A 16730-nucleotide genomic window follows, 5' to 3' on the forward strand; every position below is an offset into this window, starting at 1 on the left:
ATGTGAATACATTTTTTCCCCCATCCCTACTATTTTCCTATAACATTGAAGTTGAAGTAGCCAGACTCAATCCCACACACACCTCAAGTGTGTAAAGGCACGTGTGTGTGTGTGTGTAAATACGCGTGTGTGTGTAAGGGCAAAGCCTGTCTGCTGAGAGCCTATTAACTCCTTGTTCACTCCCTATTAAGCCCCATTGTAACTGTCGGAAGTTTCCCAAGAGTGGTAGTTCTCCCCTTATTAGACATTCTCTGGTAAGGGTCTGTGTGGATGTGATCAGTATCACAGGTACCCAGAAATCTCTGGGTCATTAGTCTGGAACATTCTCAGACCTCGGTTTCCACAAGTCTCCACTCCTCACTTATTTCCCTCCTCATCACCTTCAGCTGGTCCCTCCTGTCTCCTGCAGTCTGAGCAGAAGGAGGAGGTCAGAGGTCAGCTAACTTATGCTAGGGACACACTAAACTATTTTTGATCATATAAGATCTTCAAACTGTGAGAGACCACACACATGAAGACAAAAAATCCTATATTTAGCTGTTTTTGCTCCTACAGTGTGTGGTGTGCCACGATTTGACAAAGACAGCACACCACACACAAACAGATTTACAACCAGTGTCCCGATTATGGAGTTAGATTAGTTTCATAATTCAAACAAACAAACGTAACACGATTCAAAAAAACGTAACACGATTCAAACAAACGTAACATGATTCACAAATGTATTTCATAATTCACAAATAAATGTAACGTGATTCACAAATGTATTTTGTGATTCACAAATAAATGACCCCATTACATTTGTTTGCAACCTGACAAACACAAGTTAGAAATCGGAGCACACGAGTTACAAATCGGAGAACACGAGTTACAAATCGGAGAACACGAGTTACAAATCCCTGCATTCGTTGGTGTGGATTTTTGGAACTTTCCTGACGCGCTTAGATTCACAAATGCATTTTTTCTAAAGTATATTCTCTGCAGCCTATCAGATCGTCTCTTCCAATTTTATCACATTAACGTGTCTATGTGGACTTCAACAACCTGCCACAATAACGGACATCGTCTCCTTCAGATCACGAGCAATGTCGTCTGGTAACATGTAGGTGAAATATTGCTTGTTAATCTTATTAAAACGATGATCATACGTGATTGAATATTGTTGAGAATGTCAGGATCCATGTTTAGTCATTTTCAGTGTTTCCTAGGTTAACGTAGAGCTTGTCTACCCATATTAGACATTCTCTGGTGATTGGCTAAAATTGGTGATGGTTATACCTCCTGGTTGCCTCACATTAGGAACTCGTCTGTGTGTCACAGCTTTTCTTAGCAAGGGTCACACTGGACGAGGGTTGCACATTCGGTGGTGTTGGGGAGGTGTTGGGGTGGTGTTGGGGAGGTGTTGGGGTGGTGTTGGGGTGGTGTTGGGAGGTCTACTCTTTCTCTCTCGCTCTCCTATCTGCTCTCTCTCTCTCTCTCTCTCCTATCTGCTCTCTCTCTCTTTCTCTCTCTCCTATCTGCTCTCTCTCTCCCCCACTCGCTCATCTACTCTTTCTCTCTCCCTCCTATCTGTTCTCTCTTTCTCTCCCCTCCCTCCCTGTGTGCTCCCCCACCCCCAGGAGGACAGATACATTTACATTTTACATTTAGTTATTTAGCAGACGCTCTTATCCAGAGCGACTTACAGTAAGTACAGGGACATTCCCCCGAGGCAAGTAGGGTGAAGTGCCTTGCCCAAGGACACAACGTCATTTGGCTCAGCCAGGAATTGAACTGGCGACCTTCAGATTACTAGCCCGACACCCTAACCGCTCAGCCACCTGACTCCCCACCTGACACCTGACAGATACGGAGCTCTATCCAGCCGTACGTTACTATCACTAATCACTTAACCTCCGTCTGTCAGGAGACAGAATAATAGGTGTGTGTGATGCTATAATATTGGCGTTTTAGAGGGTGTGGATTACTGGGAATCGCTGCAATCTGCTGAAGAGCATCTGATAGGCACAGCAGAGCAGGAAATCAGACAGACGGCCTTTCCTGATTAGCTGAGATGACGGCCCCCCTTGTCGTGGCCCCTCACAGGAAAGTGGCTGAGCTGGAAACAAGAGGTCTGATTGAAGGGAGGAGGACGACTCACACTTCACTAGCACACTGACTAACCCTGGCCCACACTGACTAAGCCTGACCCACACTGACTAACCCTGACCCAAACTGACTAAGCCTGACCCACACTGACTAACCCTGACCCACACTGACTAAGCCTGACCCACACTGACTAAGCCTGACCCACACTGACTAACCCTGACCCACACTGACTAAGCCTGACCCACACTGACTAAGCCTGACCCACACTGACTAACCCTGACCCACACTGACTAAGCCTGACCCACACTGACTAACCCTGACCCACACTGACTAAGCCTGACCCACACTGACTAAGCCTGACCCACACTGACTAACCCTGACCCACACTGACTAACCCTGACCCACACTGACTATTCTTCCAGACCACCCGAACATACTGCAGGAGGGAGGGAGAGAGAGGTGGGGGGATGGAATGAGTGTGTGAGAGACAGAGATTAGAGAGAAGGCGGAGGGAAGGAGAGGGAGGGAGAGAGAGAGAAATGGAGGGAGGGAGAGATGGAAAGAGAGAGATTGGGGAATGAGTGTGTGTGAGAGGGACAGGGAGAAGAGAGAGATGGAAATACTAAAGAGAGCGAGAGATGAAAAGAGAGTGCTACTATTAACATCTCATTCAAACTGAGGGCTTTACATTACCATCCGAACAGAGAGAAACTATCTTTCTTTCTTCCTTTCTTCTTTCCTTCCTTCCTCATACTCTTTCGGTGAGTGCTGCGATATTAGAAAGACTTCTGTTCGATCTCAGAGGATTCTGGGAGCTTTTGTGCTCTGTCCATTTGAACAAGATTCTGATCTCCAGTCTATGTCTGCAGACTTCGCAGAGCCTTAAGGGTTATCAATTCACATGCAGATGAATCCCCATAGAAAACAGATGCACAGTTAAGGAGGGTTAAACTGACTTGTTGACAAGATGCATCTGGTGTTTTTGTATTGTGTCCCTTCAGACACTGTGTGTGTGTGACACTTGGAGGCAGTGTGGTCCTTGAGGGTTTAGGTTGGTTGAGGGGCAGTTCTATGGGCGCATGTGAAGCCCTCTGTGACATGCTTGGGTGTAAAAAGGGCTATACAAATACATTTGATTTGATTTGGAGAGAGAGAGATCGGACGGAGGATGGGGCTGGCTGGAGTGGTGATGCTGTGTGCAGGGGTCTCCCAGGAGAAGGGGGTGTGGGGAGTGAGAGAGAGAGTGAGTGAGAGAGTGAGAGAGTGAGAGAGTGAGAGAGAGAGAGAGAGAGAGAGAGAGAGAGAGAGAGAGAGAGACTCAGGTACCACTTGGATTGTGTTGGAGTAATTGAGTCATTAGGAAATTAACTCCGGTGCGTGTATACATGTGTGTGTGTGTTCCTCTTAGTGACTGGGGTGGTTTGTTGAGTATGTGCCTACATGAGTGTATGCATCCCATTGCATCTTCGTGTGTGTATGAGAATGTGATAAACGACTCCTTATGTTCTCGCAGACCACCTCTAACCTAGCAGACCACCTCTAACCTAACAGAGGAACTGGACTAGAGCATGCCTCACACTGAACACTTCTCTCCTCGCCTCTTCCTCTACCTATTCCTCTCGTTTCCTCTCTCCCCTCCCCCTCTCCCTATTCCTCTCTCTTCCTCTCTCCCCTCCTCCCCCAATTCCTCAATGTTCCTCTCTCCTCTCCTCCCCCTATTCTTTTCTCTTCCTCTCACCTCTCCTCCCCTCCCTATTCCTCACTCTTCCTCTCTCCTCTCCCTCCTCCATCTCTCCTCCCCTCCCTATTCCTCACTTTTCCTCTCTCCTCTCCCTCCTCCATCTCTCCTCCCCTCCCTATTCCTCACTCTACCTCTCTCCTCTCCCTCCTCCATCTCTCCTCCCCTCCCTATTCCTCACTCTTCCTCTCTCCTCTCCCTCCTCCATCTCTCCTCTCCTCTCCACCTCCTCTAGGCAGAAGCTCTGGTTTATGAACACATGGAGTGTTACAAATGATGTGCACGTTAATGACCAGTTAACCCCCCCCCCCAGGAACCAGGCCCTGAGGGACCTGGGGGCTCTGTCCCCTCACTGGGACCACCTGAGGAGGGAGGTGACGGCTCGCTACGACCACATCACCCACGGTTACCAGGAGACCCTCGCTGAGCTGGACAAGATCACTGGTAGGGGTTTGCACGCACGCACGCACACGCACACACACACACACACACACACTTATAAGGTCCCAGGTACTGTGTGTGTGTGTGCTGGGAGACCAAGGCTCTACATGATGGAGAGCTTCATATCACAACAGAGTTCCTGGTCAAAAACTGATGATGAAATCTCCCAAGGGAGGGAGGGGGAGAGATGGAGAAGAAGGGAGAGAGGGAGGGCGGGAGGGCGAGAGGGCGAGGGAGGGGCGAGGGAGGGCGACGGAGGGCGAGGTATGGTGGGGCTGGCAGTGACCACAGCCAGAGTCACAAACTGAGCTGAACTCATCTGACTAAAGCCTGAATAATTGATACAAGGTTATTGGATTTAATCATGCGGGGGGGGATTTTTGTTCCCACGGCGATATGGATTCAGTTTGTGGTTGTTTTTACACTGTGACTGAGTTTCCATAGCAACAACATTTTCTTCTGCCAGAGATGTGGGGTTTGATGAACAAAACACACACACACACACATCATCCCTCTCCCCCCTTCCCCTGCTACACACACCCACACACACACACACACACACATCATCCCTCTCCCCCCTTCCCCTGCCACACACACCCACACACACACACACACACACATCATCCCTCTCCCCCCTTCCCCTGCCACACACACCCACACACACACACACACATCATCCCTCTCCCCCCTTCCCCTGCCACACACACCCACACACACACACACATCATCCCTCTCCCCCCTTCCCCTGCCACACACACCCACACACACACACACACACACACATCATCCCTCTCCCCCCTTCCCCTGCCACACACACCCACACACACACACACCCACACATCATCCCTCTCCCGTCTCAGGTCAATGACTCAGTGGCTCAGGTCAGTGTCTCAGTTCAGTGTCTCAGGTCAGTGTCTCAGTGACTCAGGTCAGTGTCTCAGGTCAGTGTCTCAGGTCAGTGTCTCAGGTCAGTGTCTCAGTGTCTCAGGTCAGTCGCTCAGGTCAGTGTCTCAGGTCAGTGTCTCAGTGTCTCAGGTCAGTGTCTCAGGTCAGTGGCTCAGGGCCTCATGTACTAACGCTTTTGCCCCCACTTCAGGCATATTTGTTTTGTACTGACGGAAAAGCACAGACTGCCTGTCGCGGGAACGGAAAATGGCAAATTGCGCATGAAAGTGCGCCTCTATTTTGCGGTTAAAATTCTGCGCCTCTTAAAGCAGGTGTAAACCTGGATGCACGCGGGTTCCCTCGCATATGCCTCCTGGTGAAATGACAGCAGTAATCCCAGCAAGACGAAGACATAGGCCAGGGAGACGATCTGAAAGGATTTTTGCCACAAGGATCACACTTTTTCAGTTGAGTGAACACAAAACACAAAATCATTACGCGTTACAAATTAAGCAGCCATTGCAATTTTACAATTACTAGAATTTGTAATTTCGGTCGAGATTGTATTTTTTTGTGTCGGTGTGGAATTCCGGCCTTGTATAATATTTAAATTCGCTGTTACCTCATGAACAAGCACATACATTTTGTTATCACTAAATCTTTGTTTTTGCTGTTTTGACTTTGGTGGCTGATTCATGATAGAAAGAGAGAAAGAGGCCCATTCAATTGCACTTTTAAATACTCGCAATTTACGGTATAGTGGGCGGAGAAAGGCGCTAATTACCCGATGAATTGCAGGTTTCATAAATACGACGTAAACTGAAGTTTCACCGCGTATGCAATCTGCGGGTTGGCCATGGCGCTAGTAACGCTACGCAAACATACGTACATGAGGTCAGTGACTCAGGTCAGTGACTCAGGTCAGTGGCTCAGGTCAGTGGCTCAGGTCAGTGACTCAGGTCAGTGGCTCAGGTCAGTGTCTCAGGTCAGTGTATGAAGTCAGTGACTTAGTACAGTCATTGATGCAGAAACGGGGGATGAACATCAAACAGCCAAGCTATCTCTCTCCATCTCTCCATCATCCCTCCATCTAAGCAACAATCCTCCCTCCCTCTCCTCCTCTTTCCTCTCCTCCTCCTTCCTCTCCTCCCTCCTCCCCTGTCCACCATCATCCCTTCATCCCTCGCTTCCTATCGATGTTTCCGTCCAGACTCCCTGTGGCCATGGCAACCCCTATGGTGTGTGATTGATTCCCTCTCTGATTCCCTCTCTGTCTGGAATGAAACATTTGTCGGCACCCTTTCCCCCCTCCCCTCATCTCCTCCTTCCACTACCTCCTCTTCATTGCCCCCCAAGACCCACTGATAAGCTAAGATATCCCCCCTGCCTCTCCACACTCCTCAGGAGGGGAGGGAGAAGATGGAAGAGGGGTCGGGGTGGAAGGTGGAGATGGGGGGCCGACAAATATTTCATTGAAAATATTCAATAAAATATACCATATACCGCAACAGCCGTGCGCTAGACGGCAGTAGTTCACACATGGCTGATGTTGGCCTGGGCCTGGACTCACACATGGCTGATGTTGGCCTGGGCCTGGACTCACACATGGCTGATGTTGGCCTGGGCCTGGATTCACACATGGCTGATGTTGGCCTGGGTTTAGGATTCAAACTCATCACCTCGGGAGGGGGAGGGGGGGAGTAAAAGAAGTACTGAGGTAAGAAGGTAGCATGGGAGATACTGATGTAAGAAGGTAGCATGGGAGATACTGAGGTAAGAAGGTAGCATGGGAGATACTGAGGTAAGAAGGTAGCATGGGAGATACTGAGGTAAGAAGGTAGCATGGGAGATACTGAGGTAAGAAGGTAGCATGGGAGATACTGAGGTAAGAAGGTAGCATGGGAGATACTGAGGTAAGAAGGTAGCATGGGAGATACTGAGGTAAGAAGGTAGCATGGGAGAGACGGTAGTGAAGAAGAGGAGAAAGAGTCAAGTAGAAAGAAAGAAAGGCAACAAAGAAAAGAGTGAGAGACAGGACAGGTTCAAACCTCTCCGTGTTTTCCTTCATCCATTTTTAATTAGATGAGCTGACCCGCGCGTACTTCAGATTCGCTAATAACTAACGACATTCCAGCGAGCGCCCTCCGTTCATGAATTAATCATCTCTACCGGCCCAGCCGCCTGCAGAGCGCTCGCATTGTTTGCTGCTGGGCAACATTAGAAGGCTTCATAATCCGGTTACCGCAGGGTTTGTCGGCCTTTATACGCCGCCGGTGCTTGACAATTGTATGAAGCTGTCAATCATCGCTCAAACAGGCAGGCTATTTGCCAGCGCGCTCCCTTCAGAGTTGTGACTAACCTGATAGAACCGCTGCCATCTTTCTTTATTACTGTTGGAACTAGAGCTCTCTGGAACTGAGAGATCGATGGGAGAGTTTTCTCGTTCTTGTGGCAGTGCAGCTGCATTTGTCGGATGCTCAAGTGGAAGAACCTCATTTTGTGAGTTCAGAGGAAAGAGATGGAGTCAATGTTCTATAGAGAGGGAGTCAGTGTTCTATAGAGATGGAGTTAGTGTTCTATATTGTACACAAACTGCTACACCCCCCATTTTTGAAAATGGCAAAACACTCCCACTGAAATCAAATCCTTTCTGAATAGCAATACACTGTATTTTGCTCCTTAGGATACCTACTGTATTAGACAGAATCTCAGGCAAATACAGCTTCACTAAGATACTGTGTTAGACAGCATCTCTGGACCAGGCTCAGGGCAGTAGGAGCATGCAGGTTCTTAGTAAGATCATGTGATCTCATGTACAGCTTGGATGAGGTGATCAGGATGAGGTGATCAGGATGAGGTGATCAGGATGAGGTGATCAGGGTGTGGTGATCAGGATGTGGTGATCAGGATGAGGTGATCAGGATGAGGTGATCAGGATGAGGTGATCAGGGTGTGGTGATCAGGATGAGGTGATCAGGATGAGGTGATCAGGATGAGGTGATCAGGATGAGGTGATCAGGGTGAGGTGATCAGGATGAGGTGATCAGGGTGAGGTGATCAGGATGAGGTGATCAGGATGAGGTGATCAGGGTGTGGTGATCAGGATGAGGTGATCAGGGTGTGGTGATCAGGGTGAGGTGATCAGGGTGTGGTGATCAGGGTGTGGTGATCAGGGTGTGTGCACCACATTCTTCTGGATTGTTCAATGTTTGAGCCACGGAGACCACACAGTCTCCCCTGACAAGAAGAGGAAGGGAGAGAGAGAAAGGGAGAGGGGGGGGGGGAGCATGGACAATGTAACTCCCTTCCTTTGGCTCCAGATGTAGATTAGTATTGCCCCCCTCCCCCCATGTCACACAAACCGACCAGCTGAACAAACAGATGGGGAATTGATAGGGCTAATTCATCTAACCTGCAGCGGTCGCTAGCTCAATTAGCCTTTGTCCCCATGGCCTGCCGCCTGGAGTGACAGCCCACTGAGCTAGCATATCTGTGTTAGCATTAGCCTTTCAGCGCTAGCTCCACATAGCACCGCTGGGCTCAGGTGGAAGGGGTGGGGCTGGAGTCATGGCTACATGCTAACAATAAACCTGTCTCTGTATTCAAGAGTCATGGCTACATGCTAACCATGAACCTGTCTCTGTAGAGAAGTGAACAGAATGAATATAGTGGCTATGAGTTGTTTACACAAATTCAATCATTTAATAAATGTTGTTTTCAGGGATTAGGGTTCCCATGGCCCCCTTTCAGGCTTTCTTACTGATGATGTGTGAACATCAAAGACTTCTGAAGGAGACTGAAACTTGACACCTCAGAAGCAGCTTGCTTTGACTATCTCAGTCTTTCTATCGTCTATTAAAATGTTTCTTCTTTCTTTCAGTCTTGAATAGGCTTGGGAGAACTTGTTTGGAAGGAACCCAGCACTAAATTGATTGATTAAAGCAATTACAGCAGGAGTTAGCAGAGTAGCCTAGCAACAAGTTGGCTTGGTTGCCTGTGGAGATTTTGGACGTATCTCAGAGAACTGATTTAGAAACACAGATTGTGCTAACAGCAGGCTGTAACGTCCCTTATGAAAAAAAGTATATTAAAGTATACAAAAAATGTGTGGAACATTTTTAGTTCAATTTTGATATACTTTTAAGAAGTATACTTAGAAAATAGTTAAATTTTTAAGAAGTATACTTAGAAAATAGTTCACTTTTGATATACCTTTAAGAACTATGCTTAGAAAATTGTTCACTTTTGATATACTTTTAAGAAGTATTCTTAGAAAAAGAAAATGGTATAGAATCAGAATGGGATTTATTCCCCATGAAAGTTTGCACAGACAAATAGTTTACTTAGGCAGGAAGGTGCATACAATAAACATATAGGAACCTAAAATTGTAATATGTGGACTGTCTATACTAGGGGTACATAGGGTACATAAACTAGCAGTAGTAAGTGGTACTGCTAAGTATACATTTCTTTTGGAGTAGGGTGTACGTTTTCTTTTATTATACAGCGAAAACAGTCAAAATACTTTTAAAGTACATTACAAGTCACATTTTTATATCCATCTTGTATATTCTAATTATTCATGTTTAGGAAAATCTATTATGCATTGCACATTGAATCTTTTTTGTTACTGAAGTTGATTACTGCCAAAACATTTTAAAGGTCACATGACATGAACATTTCACTTTAGGAGGTTATTTTACATTAATATGAGTTCCCCTAGCCTGCCTTTGGTTCCCCATTGGCTAGAAATTTCGATAGGTGTAAACCAAGCCTCTGAGGACCTCTGCAAACCAGGGTGATCAGATGAGAATGGCTAAATTGGAGGCATCTTATGGTCAAACAGGGGACTGACGAACACTTTTGACGAAAATTGCTTAATTCCTGCTTGTTGCACGAACAATTTAAACAACAATGCACATATTTCATAGCCTGGCTGCCAGCCCAACATATCCCCGCCCACAAAAACATTTGGTTGGGAAGTTGGGTCTGGAGTAGCCTGGACCTAACCAGACCCTTGTACATTTCATTTGTACAGAGGGTCTGGGATCGCTCCATTTACAAGCGTTAACTTCCTTGAAGGGGGATCCTCTTCTGAAGTTTAAAACTGTTGGATCTGCCCAGAGCCACTCTAATCTGCCATAACCAATCGCAAGCGTTCGCCTTAGCCAACTCCTTCACCACTACTGTAACGGAGCTAGCTGCCGTTACAGGCAGCTAGGAAAACTCAGCAAGGAATGTTCTTGCTCCGGCTTTAACTAATAGATATTCGGCAGCGTTGCCACAACCGCAGAATAGCTTCGCTCGCATCTTTCTCCGCCGCCATTACTGAACTACTCAAACTAGTGCACGACATTAACGTCATCGTTCTCAGCCACTCCCTCTGTTCGCTGATTGGACCTACACAATTTTTTTTTCTGAAAACCGACTTCAAAGTCAAACTCCCAGACCTAGTACAGATCAAAGAGCGCTTAGGTTGAATTCGTTTTCAACAAACAACATATTACGTTGCTCTGATTGGTTGTAGGTCTATCAGATTGAGCGAAGACGTATTTTTTTTACGAGTTTGGGTTGAAACACGCCCCAAAGTCACAGCCCAACGGAGAGTTATCAGACTCATATTCTGACTAGAATTATGGGCTATGCATTTCACACATGTAACACACTATTGGAGCAACATACCTGTTCAGTTCAGATGCGCTTTTCGATCAGTCCTCCGACACCACGACAGGATACATGCACGAGTATAACAGCGCAAACACAGGCAGGGATACAGTAGCAACGCTAGTGCTAAATGAGTATTTAGTTGCTCGGCATGCAAGGGGCTGGATGTGGTGTCTGTGATGCAGGGGGCTGGATGTGGTGTCTGTGATGCAGGGGTCTAGATGTGGTGTCTGTGAGGCAGGGGCTGGATGTGGTGTCTGTGATGCAGGGGGCTGGATGTGGTGTCTGTGATGCAAGGCTCAGGATGTGGTGGCTGTGATTCAGGGGGCTGGATGTGGTGTCTGTGATGCATGGGGCTGGATGTGGTGTCTGTGATGCAGGGGGCTGGATGTGGTGTCTGTGATACAGGGGTCAGGATGTGGTGTCTGTGAGGCAGGGGTCAGGATGTGGTGTCTGTGATGCAGGGGGCTGGATGTGGTGTCTGTGATACAGGGGTCAGGATGTGGTGTCTGTGAGGCAGGGGCTGGATGTGGTGTCTGTGATGCAGGGGGCTGGATGTGGTGTCTGTGATGCAGGGGGGGGGGTTCTGAAACGGGAAGCTCTGAGCTGAAGGCCTGTAGAGTTCTGTGTAACACGGTTTGTTTTCACCCTTTAAATGTACGAGTGTGTGTTTACACAGGATTATGAGTGTTTTAGTTTATTTGTTGTTTGTTTACGGAAAAGTGGAAGTGTTTTTTGTTTGGTCATTATTTTAGTTAAATACAGGAATGCCTTTCCATCCCACGCCTGTGTATCTGTTCCTTCCTACTTCTAAAACCCTTGTCTCCTCTTTAGGCAGACAGCCCAGAGATTACCCTTCCTGGAACTGTTCTTAAAAGCTTAGCCCCCATTTCAAAGGGTTTCGTTTATCATTTGCATATTAGCGATTTAAACAATCCACTGTGTGCAGTGTCAGATAGTGTTTCTGAGATTTACCATAAGCCACAAACAAAGACTTTGCTTTATCTTTGGGGGGGAATTTTAATTGGAAGTTTTGTACAAGGCAGGTGGTGCTAAAGGGCATAAAATCCTGTGCTTACAGGATTATGCAGAACATTAGCAAATTCTGTTTGAAAATGAGCTGCCTTTTAAATGAAGGGGGAAGTCTGTACTTGATATCTGGAGATATATAATTATCATTCTAGGAAACATATATGTATAAATAACCAATATGTATGCCAGGAGATAATGGTAATTAGATTTGTCCATTTGTCTGCATTGTGAAAATAGAAGGGGGGGGGGGGCTGTTCTTGGAAGATCGTCAGACTTGGGAGTAGTTGGAAAGTTTGTTTCCTGGATCTGGGGAGATTTAGAAATAACAGGAAGTGAGTCTGTGTTGTTGTCAAATGGATTTTCAGTTTGTTCGAGGCGGGTTATTTCTCATGACTTAATGGGTCTTCAAATAAACCTCAAGTCATTTTATTGGACATTTCAAAGGCAACTTTCGCACATTAAGCCAATCAGACGAAACTGGGTTTGTGGTACAGTTTTTCCGCCTGTCCCAAGTCTCACATCCTCATAACAGGAAACAGATGTCCTGGAAAGCACTGTTATGGAGAAGCGGCGCAGTTCTGCTGTCTGGACAAGGTGCTGTCTGGACAAGGTGCTGTTTGGACAAGGTGCTGTTTGGACAAGGTGCTGTCTGGACAAGGTGCTGTCTGGACAAGGTGCTGTCTGGACAAGGTGCTGTCTGGATAAGGGCTGGCAGGGTTTAGAAGCTGTCTTATGAAGCTCAGTAACCGAGGTTGTTCCACCAAGCTCTGCTGATTAATCCTGATCTGTTCCTGTCCTCCTATAGGTCCGTCATTCAAGCCCAGCTGTAGCAAAACTCAGAAGTACCTGGAGTTCATCCCCATCAACCTGCACACCCAGCGGATGAGAGTCACTTGCCCCCGGATGACAGGTGAGACCGTGCCACATGTTACACCCTAACTACATGCTATATACACATGCAACATGTTACTACAATATGTAATAATGTATTCATTTAGTTGACACTGTAATCAAAGCAATGTACTGGGGGAGATTTGAACCTGCAACCAGGGTGATTGCGAGATCGTGGGAGATGGAAGGTTTAGCTGGGATGATGAGAAGTTCTGTTTTGGTGATGTTCAGCTGGACGTGGTGCTCGGTCATCCAGGCGGAGATGTCTGTGAGGCAGGCCTCAAACCTAGCTGAGATCCCCGGATTGGTCCGGGGGAACGACAGGTACAGCTGCGTGTCGTCAGCGTAGCAGTGGTAGGAGAAGCCATGGGAGGTGATGATTGGTCCAAGTGAGGTGGTGTACAGAGAGAAGAGGAGAGGTCCAAGGACGGAGCCCTGTGGGACACCAGTGGAGAGCTGGCGTGGGCCTGACAGTTTGGCTCCCCAGGAGACCTGGTAGGATCTTCCCGACAGGTAGGATGAGATCCACTGGAGTGCAGTGCCAGTGATGCCCATCTCAGAAAGTCTGGAGAGCAGGATCTGGTGGTTAACCGTGTCAAACGCTGCAGAAAGGTCCAGCAGAATGATGACGGATGACCCGGAAGCCGCTCTGGCAGACTGGAGGGCAGTGGTGACTGAAAGGAGAGCAGTCTCGACTGAAAGGAGGGCAGTCTTTTTTTCAGTAGCTTTTTTCCATTAATACTCTTATTTATTAGTATAAGAGTGTAGGGCTTCAAAATGTTTTGGCAGTAATTAAGGTTACAGCTTCAGTAACAAAAAAGATTCAATGTGCAATGCATAATAGATTTTCCTAGGCAGGATATCTAACCTGACGGGTGGAAAACAAGGAGAATCAAGTCTTCATACTTCAGCCCTTCAGACTGAGCCGACAGAAAACTGCTAGGCTGAGAGTCACAACACACTCGTCCAGATACATCTTGGTTCAGTCTGGTCGGTGGGCTCTACAGTTACCCCTCTACAGTTAGACCACGTCAGTCTTCCCCTGGTTTCAGAGTGCTTGTTAGGAAGCACTGTTCCCTATAACAGTGCTTGAATATATGATATATTTGATATAGAGTGTGCACTAGTAATCTTCCCTCCTATCTAATGGCAATTAAAAAGACGCATCTATTAAATAATTTGGTTGCTGCATTGTTTCAAAAGCTTTACATTACATTTAGATGCACTGCAGCCGTTGATCACAGCCATGTCCATATATTTGGTTATAATCTTGTATCTACTAATATCATAAATTGAGAATACTGAAACATACTCAAATATAGCTAGTTTAACTCTTATTACACACTTGATGTTGCAAGTGATACGAACATACAAAAGGAAACTTCGGTGGGTCTTTTTAATGCAGCGCCTTCAGCCAGGGATGCAGATCCTCAACTTTGGTTGGAGGTCGATGCAAAGTATGTCGGCCCACAACACTCGGACCTCTTCTTTCCATGGTCAAAACAATGACAAGACAGGGTCAGATTCTGTTTTCTCCACCTGTTATGACAGTCACGAACTGCACAGTTGACGCTGAGCATCTCTATTAGCCTTAAATTAGTACCAGAGCTTGTTTAAGACATTCTCTTTTAGTACCGTTATAAAAGGGAAAGTATCTAAACCTGAAATGAGAATACGCGGATGGCCGCGCCCATCGTGACTTCTGGAATAAGGTGAATAACAGCTCCATCCTCAAACAGGACCACAAACTGGGATTGTTTCAGCATTTCCTCTATTGATAATCCAGCGAGGTAAACAAGCTGCTGTTCTCATCGCTGCTCTCTGACGAGGGGCAAGCAAACGCGATGTTCAGGGGCCAATCAGGCTCCATGTAAAGGGATGCTTTATCTCCCTTCAACAGGAAGTGGGGATGGGTTAAGTATGAATTATGCCAACTCTATCTCCACGGCAACTCTATCTCCACGACAGCAATCACTTCTCCCTCCTGCCGAGGAAGTGACACACACACACAAACGCACACACTCACACACACTAAAACGCAGTGAGACCAATTAAGGCAGCGAGAAAGTTTAAGAACTCCCTTCCCTCCCCCTTCTCTACTTCCCCTCCACACACAGGCTGGCGTCAGCATTAGTCCTTGCTATCCAACTCTGCTGGAAGCACTTGTTTGTGTGTGTTTATGTACTGTGTTTAAAGTGGAGTGTTGTGACATTGTCTGTCCTTGGGTTCAGCGTGGGACGGCTGGCTACACTGACAGCATTAGGAGAGGGACAGGGAGGGAGGGAGGGGTAGAATAAATCACCTGTGTAGATGTGTCCCTCAGTTCGTCCTTCACTGTGATCTATCTACATTCTGCCCACCCCCACAAACCATCCTAACCCCTGACCTCTACCCTCTGACCCCTGCCCTCTCCAGATGTATGCTATGACGTGGTGACCGTGGGTGCCCCCGCAGCCCACTCACAGGGCTTCAAGGCTGGAGGCCTCCGGAGTCTGCTGAGCCGCTACCATGCCGACAAGAAGAGGTGAGGAGGGGAGGGGAAGGAAGGTGGAGGGAGGGAGGTGGAGGGGAGGGGGAGGGAGGTAGGTGGTTGCAGTCTTTGCGTCACACATGGTATTTGTTATCTCTGTTCCCTCCTTCCCTCCTACCCCTTTCTACATCTGTCCTCCTCCCTCAAGCTCCCTCAAGCTCCCTCTCTGCATCCATCCCTCCTCCCTCAAGCTCCCTCTCTGCATCCATCCCTCCTCCCTCAAGCTCCCTCTCTGCATCCATCCCTCCTCCCTCAAGCTCCCTCAAGCTCCCTCTCTGCATCCATCCCTCCTCCCTCAAGCTCCCTCTCTGCATCCATCCCTCCTCCCTCAAGCTCCCTCTCTGCATCCATCCCTCCTCCCTCATGCTCCCTCTCTGCATCCATCCCTCCTTCCCTTCCCTACTTTCCTCTTTCTCTTTCTTCCCTCCCTCTTTACCTCCTCCTGCGCCGACTCCTCCCTCCCTCTGCCCTATCTCCCTCCTCCCCCCTCTCTCTCTGTCTACCCTCCCTCCCTCTCTTGACCTGAACACAGTCCCTCTCCCTCCACTTTCCAAGACAGAGAGCCACAGAGTCACTGATTGAATTGGGTCTGTTTGATTCAATTACCTGTGTGTGCCCCAGGGCTGCGGCTGTGTACCCAGCTCCTCAGTCTGATGGGGGGGACGTGTCTAATTAGTACGTACCCATCACACCCCTGTCTCCGCCGGCCTGACAAACATTTGAGGGATTACAGGAGAAGAACAGACACACACGCTCACACACGCTCACACACGTACACACACAGGCGCACACACAGCCACATGTAGTCATACATACACACACTTACTCAGTGTTCTACCAGTCACACCCCCCTCCCCCCCCCATGAGGGAGAGGCAGGAGGGTGTCTCACCCCAGGATGACTGACAGAAATGGGAGGAGATTTCTGCTCACGCTCACCAAGGACTGCCGAGTCATTACTGAGGACGCCAGCTCCCATTAGTCACAACTAACACTGCGAGGGAGGGAGGGAGGGAGGGAGGGAGGGAGGGAGGGAGGGAGGGAGGGAAGGATAGACAGGAAACAGACAGAGAGTAGAAAGAGTGTTATTTATTAGGGAGCAATATATAGGAGAGACAGAGGGAGAGAGAGAGAGAGGATACATAGGTGAGAGGAGAGAGAGAGAGGATACATAGGCGAGAGGAGAGAGGAGAGAGAGCGGATACTTAGGAGAGAGAGAGAGAGAGAGAGAGGGTTAGACATGGGTTAGGGTTAGGAGACATAAGATCCTGCTGTACTTCTGTCTGACACTGAACCCACAGACTAGTTTGCTGCTCTCATGAGACAATGTTGGTTTGGCTGCACTGCACACTAGTTGAAGTTGTTGTTCCTCTGTAGTTAAGATACTCTTGTTCTCATGTCAGCTGTGGTTGCTTGGCCTTCTGGCTGGTTAAAACAGCCTGTTCCTTCACTCTGACCACTGA

General features: G+C 47.8%; 1 protein-coding gene across 1 annotated transcript in view; it reads left to right on the forward strand.

Annotated features, from left to right (window-relative positions):
* Nucleotides 1–16730, forward strand: part of inpp4b (inositol polyphosphate-4-phosphatase type II B) — a 70181-nt gene that overhangs the window by 36409 nt on the left and 17042 nt on the right. Inside the window, exons 7-11 of the mRNA XM_047045334.1 lie at nt 4140–4270; nt 12654–12758; nt 12971–13008; nt 13612–13729; nt 15155–15263. Of these exons, the coding sequence (XP_046901290.1) occupies nt 4140–4270; nt 12654–12758; nt 12971–13008; nt 13612–13729; nt 15155–15263 (501 nt within the window). The remainder of the gene's footprint in view (nt 1–4139; nt 4271–12653; nt 12759–12970; nt 13009–13611; nt 13730–15154; nt 15264–16730) is intronic.

Source organism: Hypomesus transpacificus, chromosome 22, assembly GCF_021917145.1.
Source record: "Hypomesus transpacificus isolate Combined female chromosome 22, fHypTra1, whole genome shotgun sequence".
NCBI classification, from domain to species: Eukaryota; Metazoa; Chordata; class Actinopteri; order Osmeriformes; family Osmeridae; genus Hypomesus; species Hypomesus transpacificus.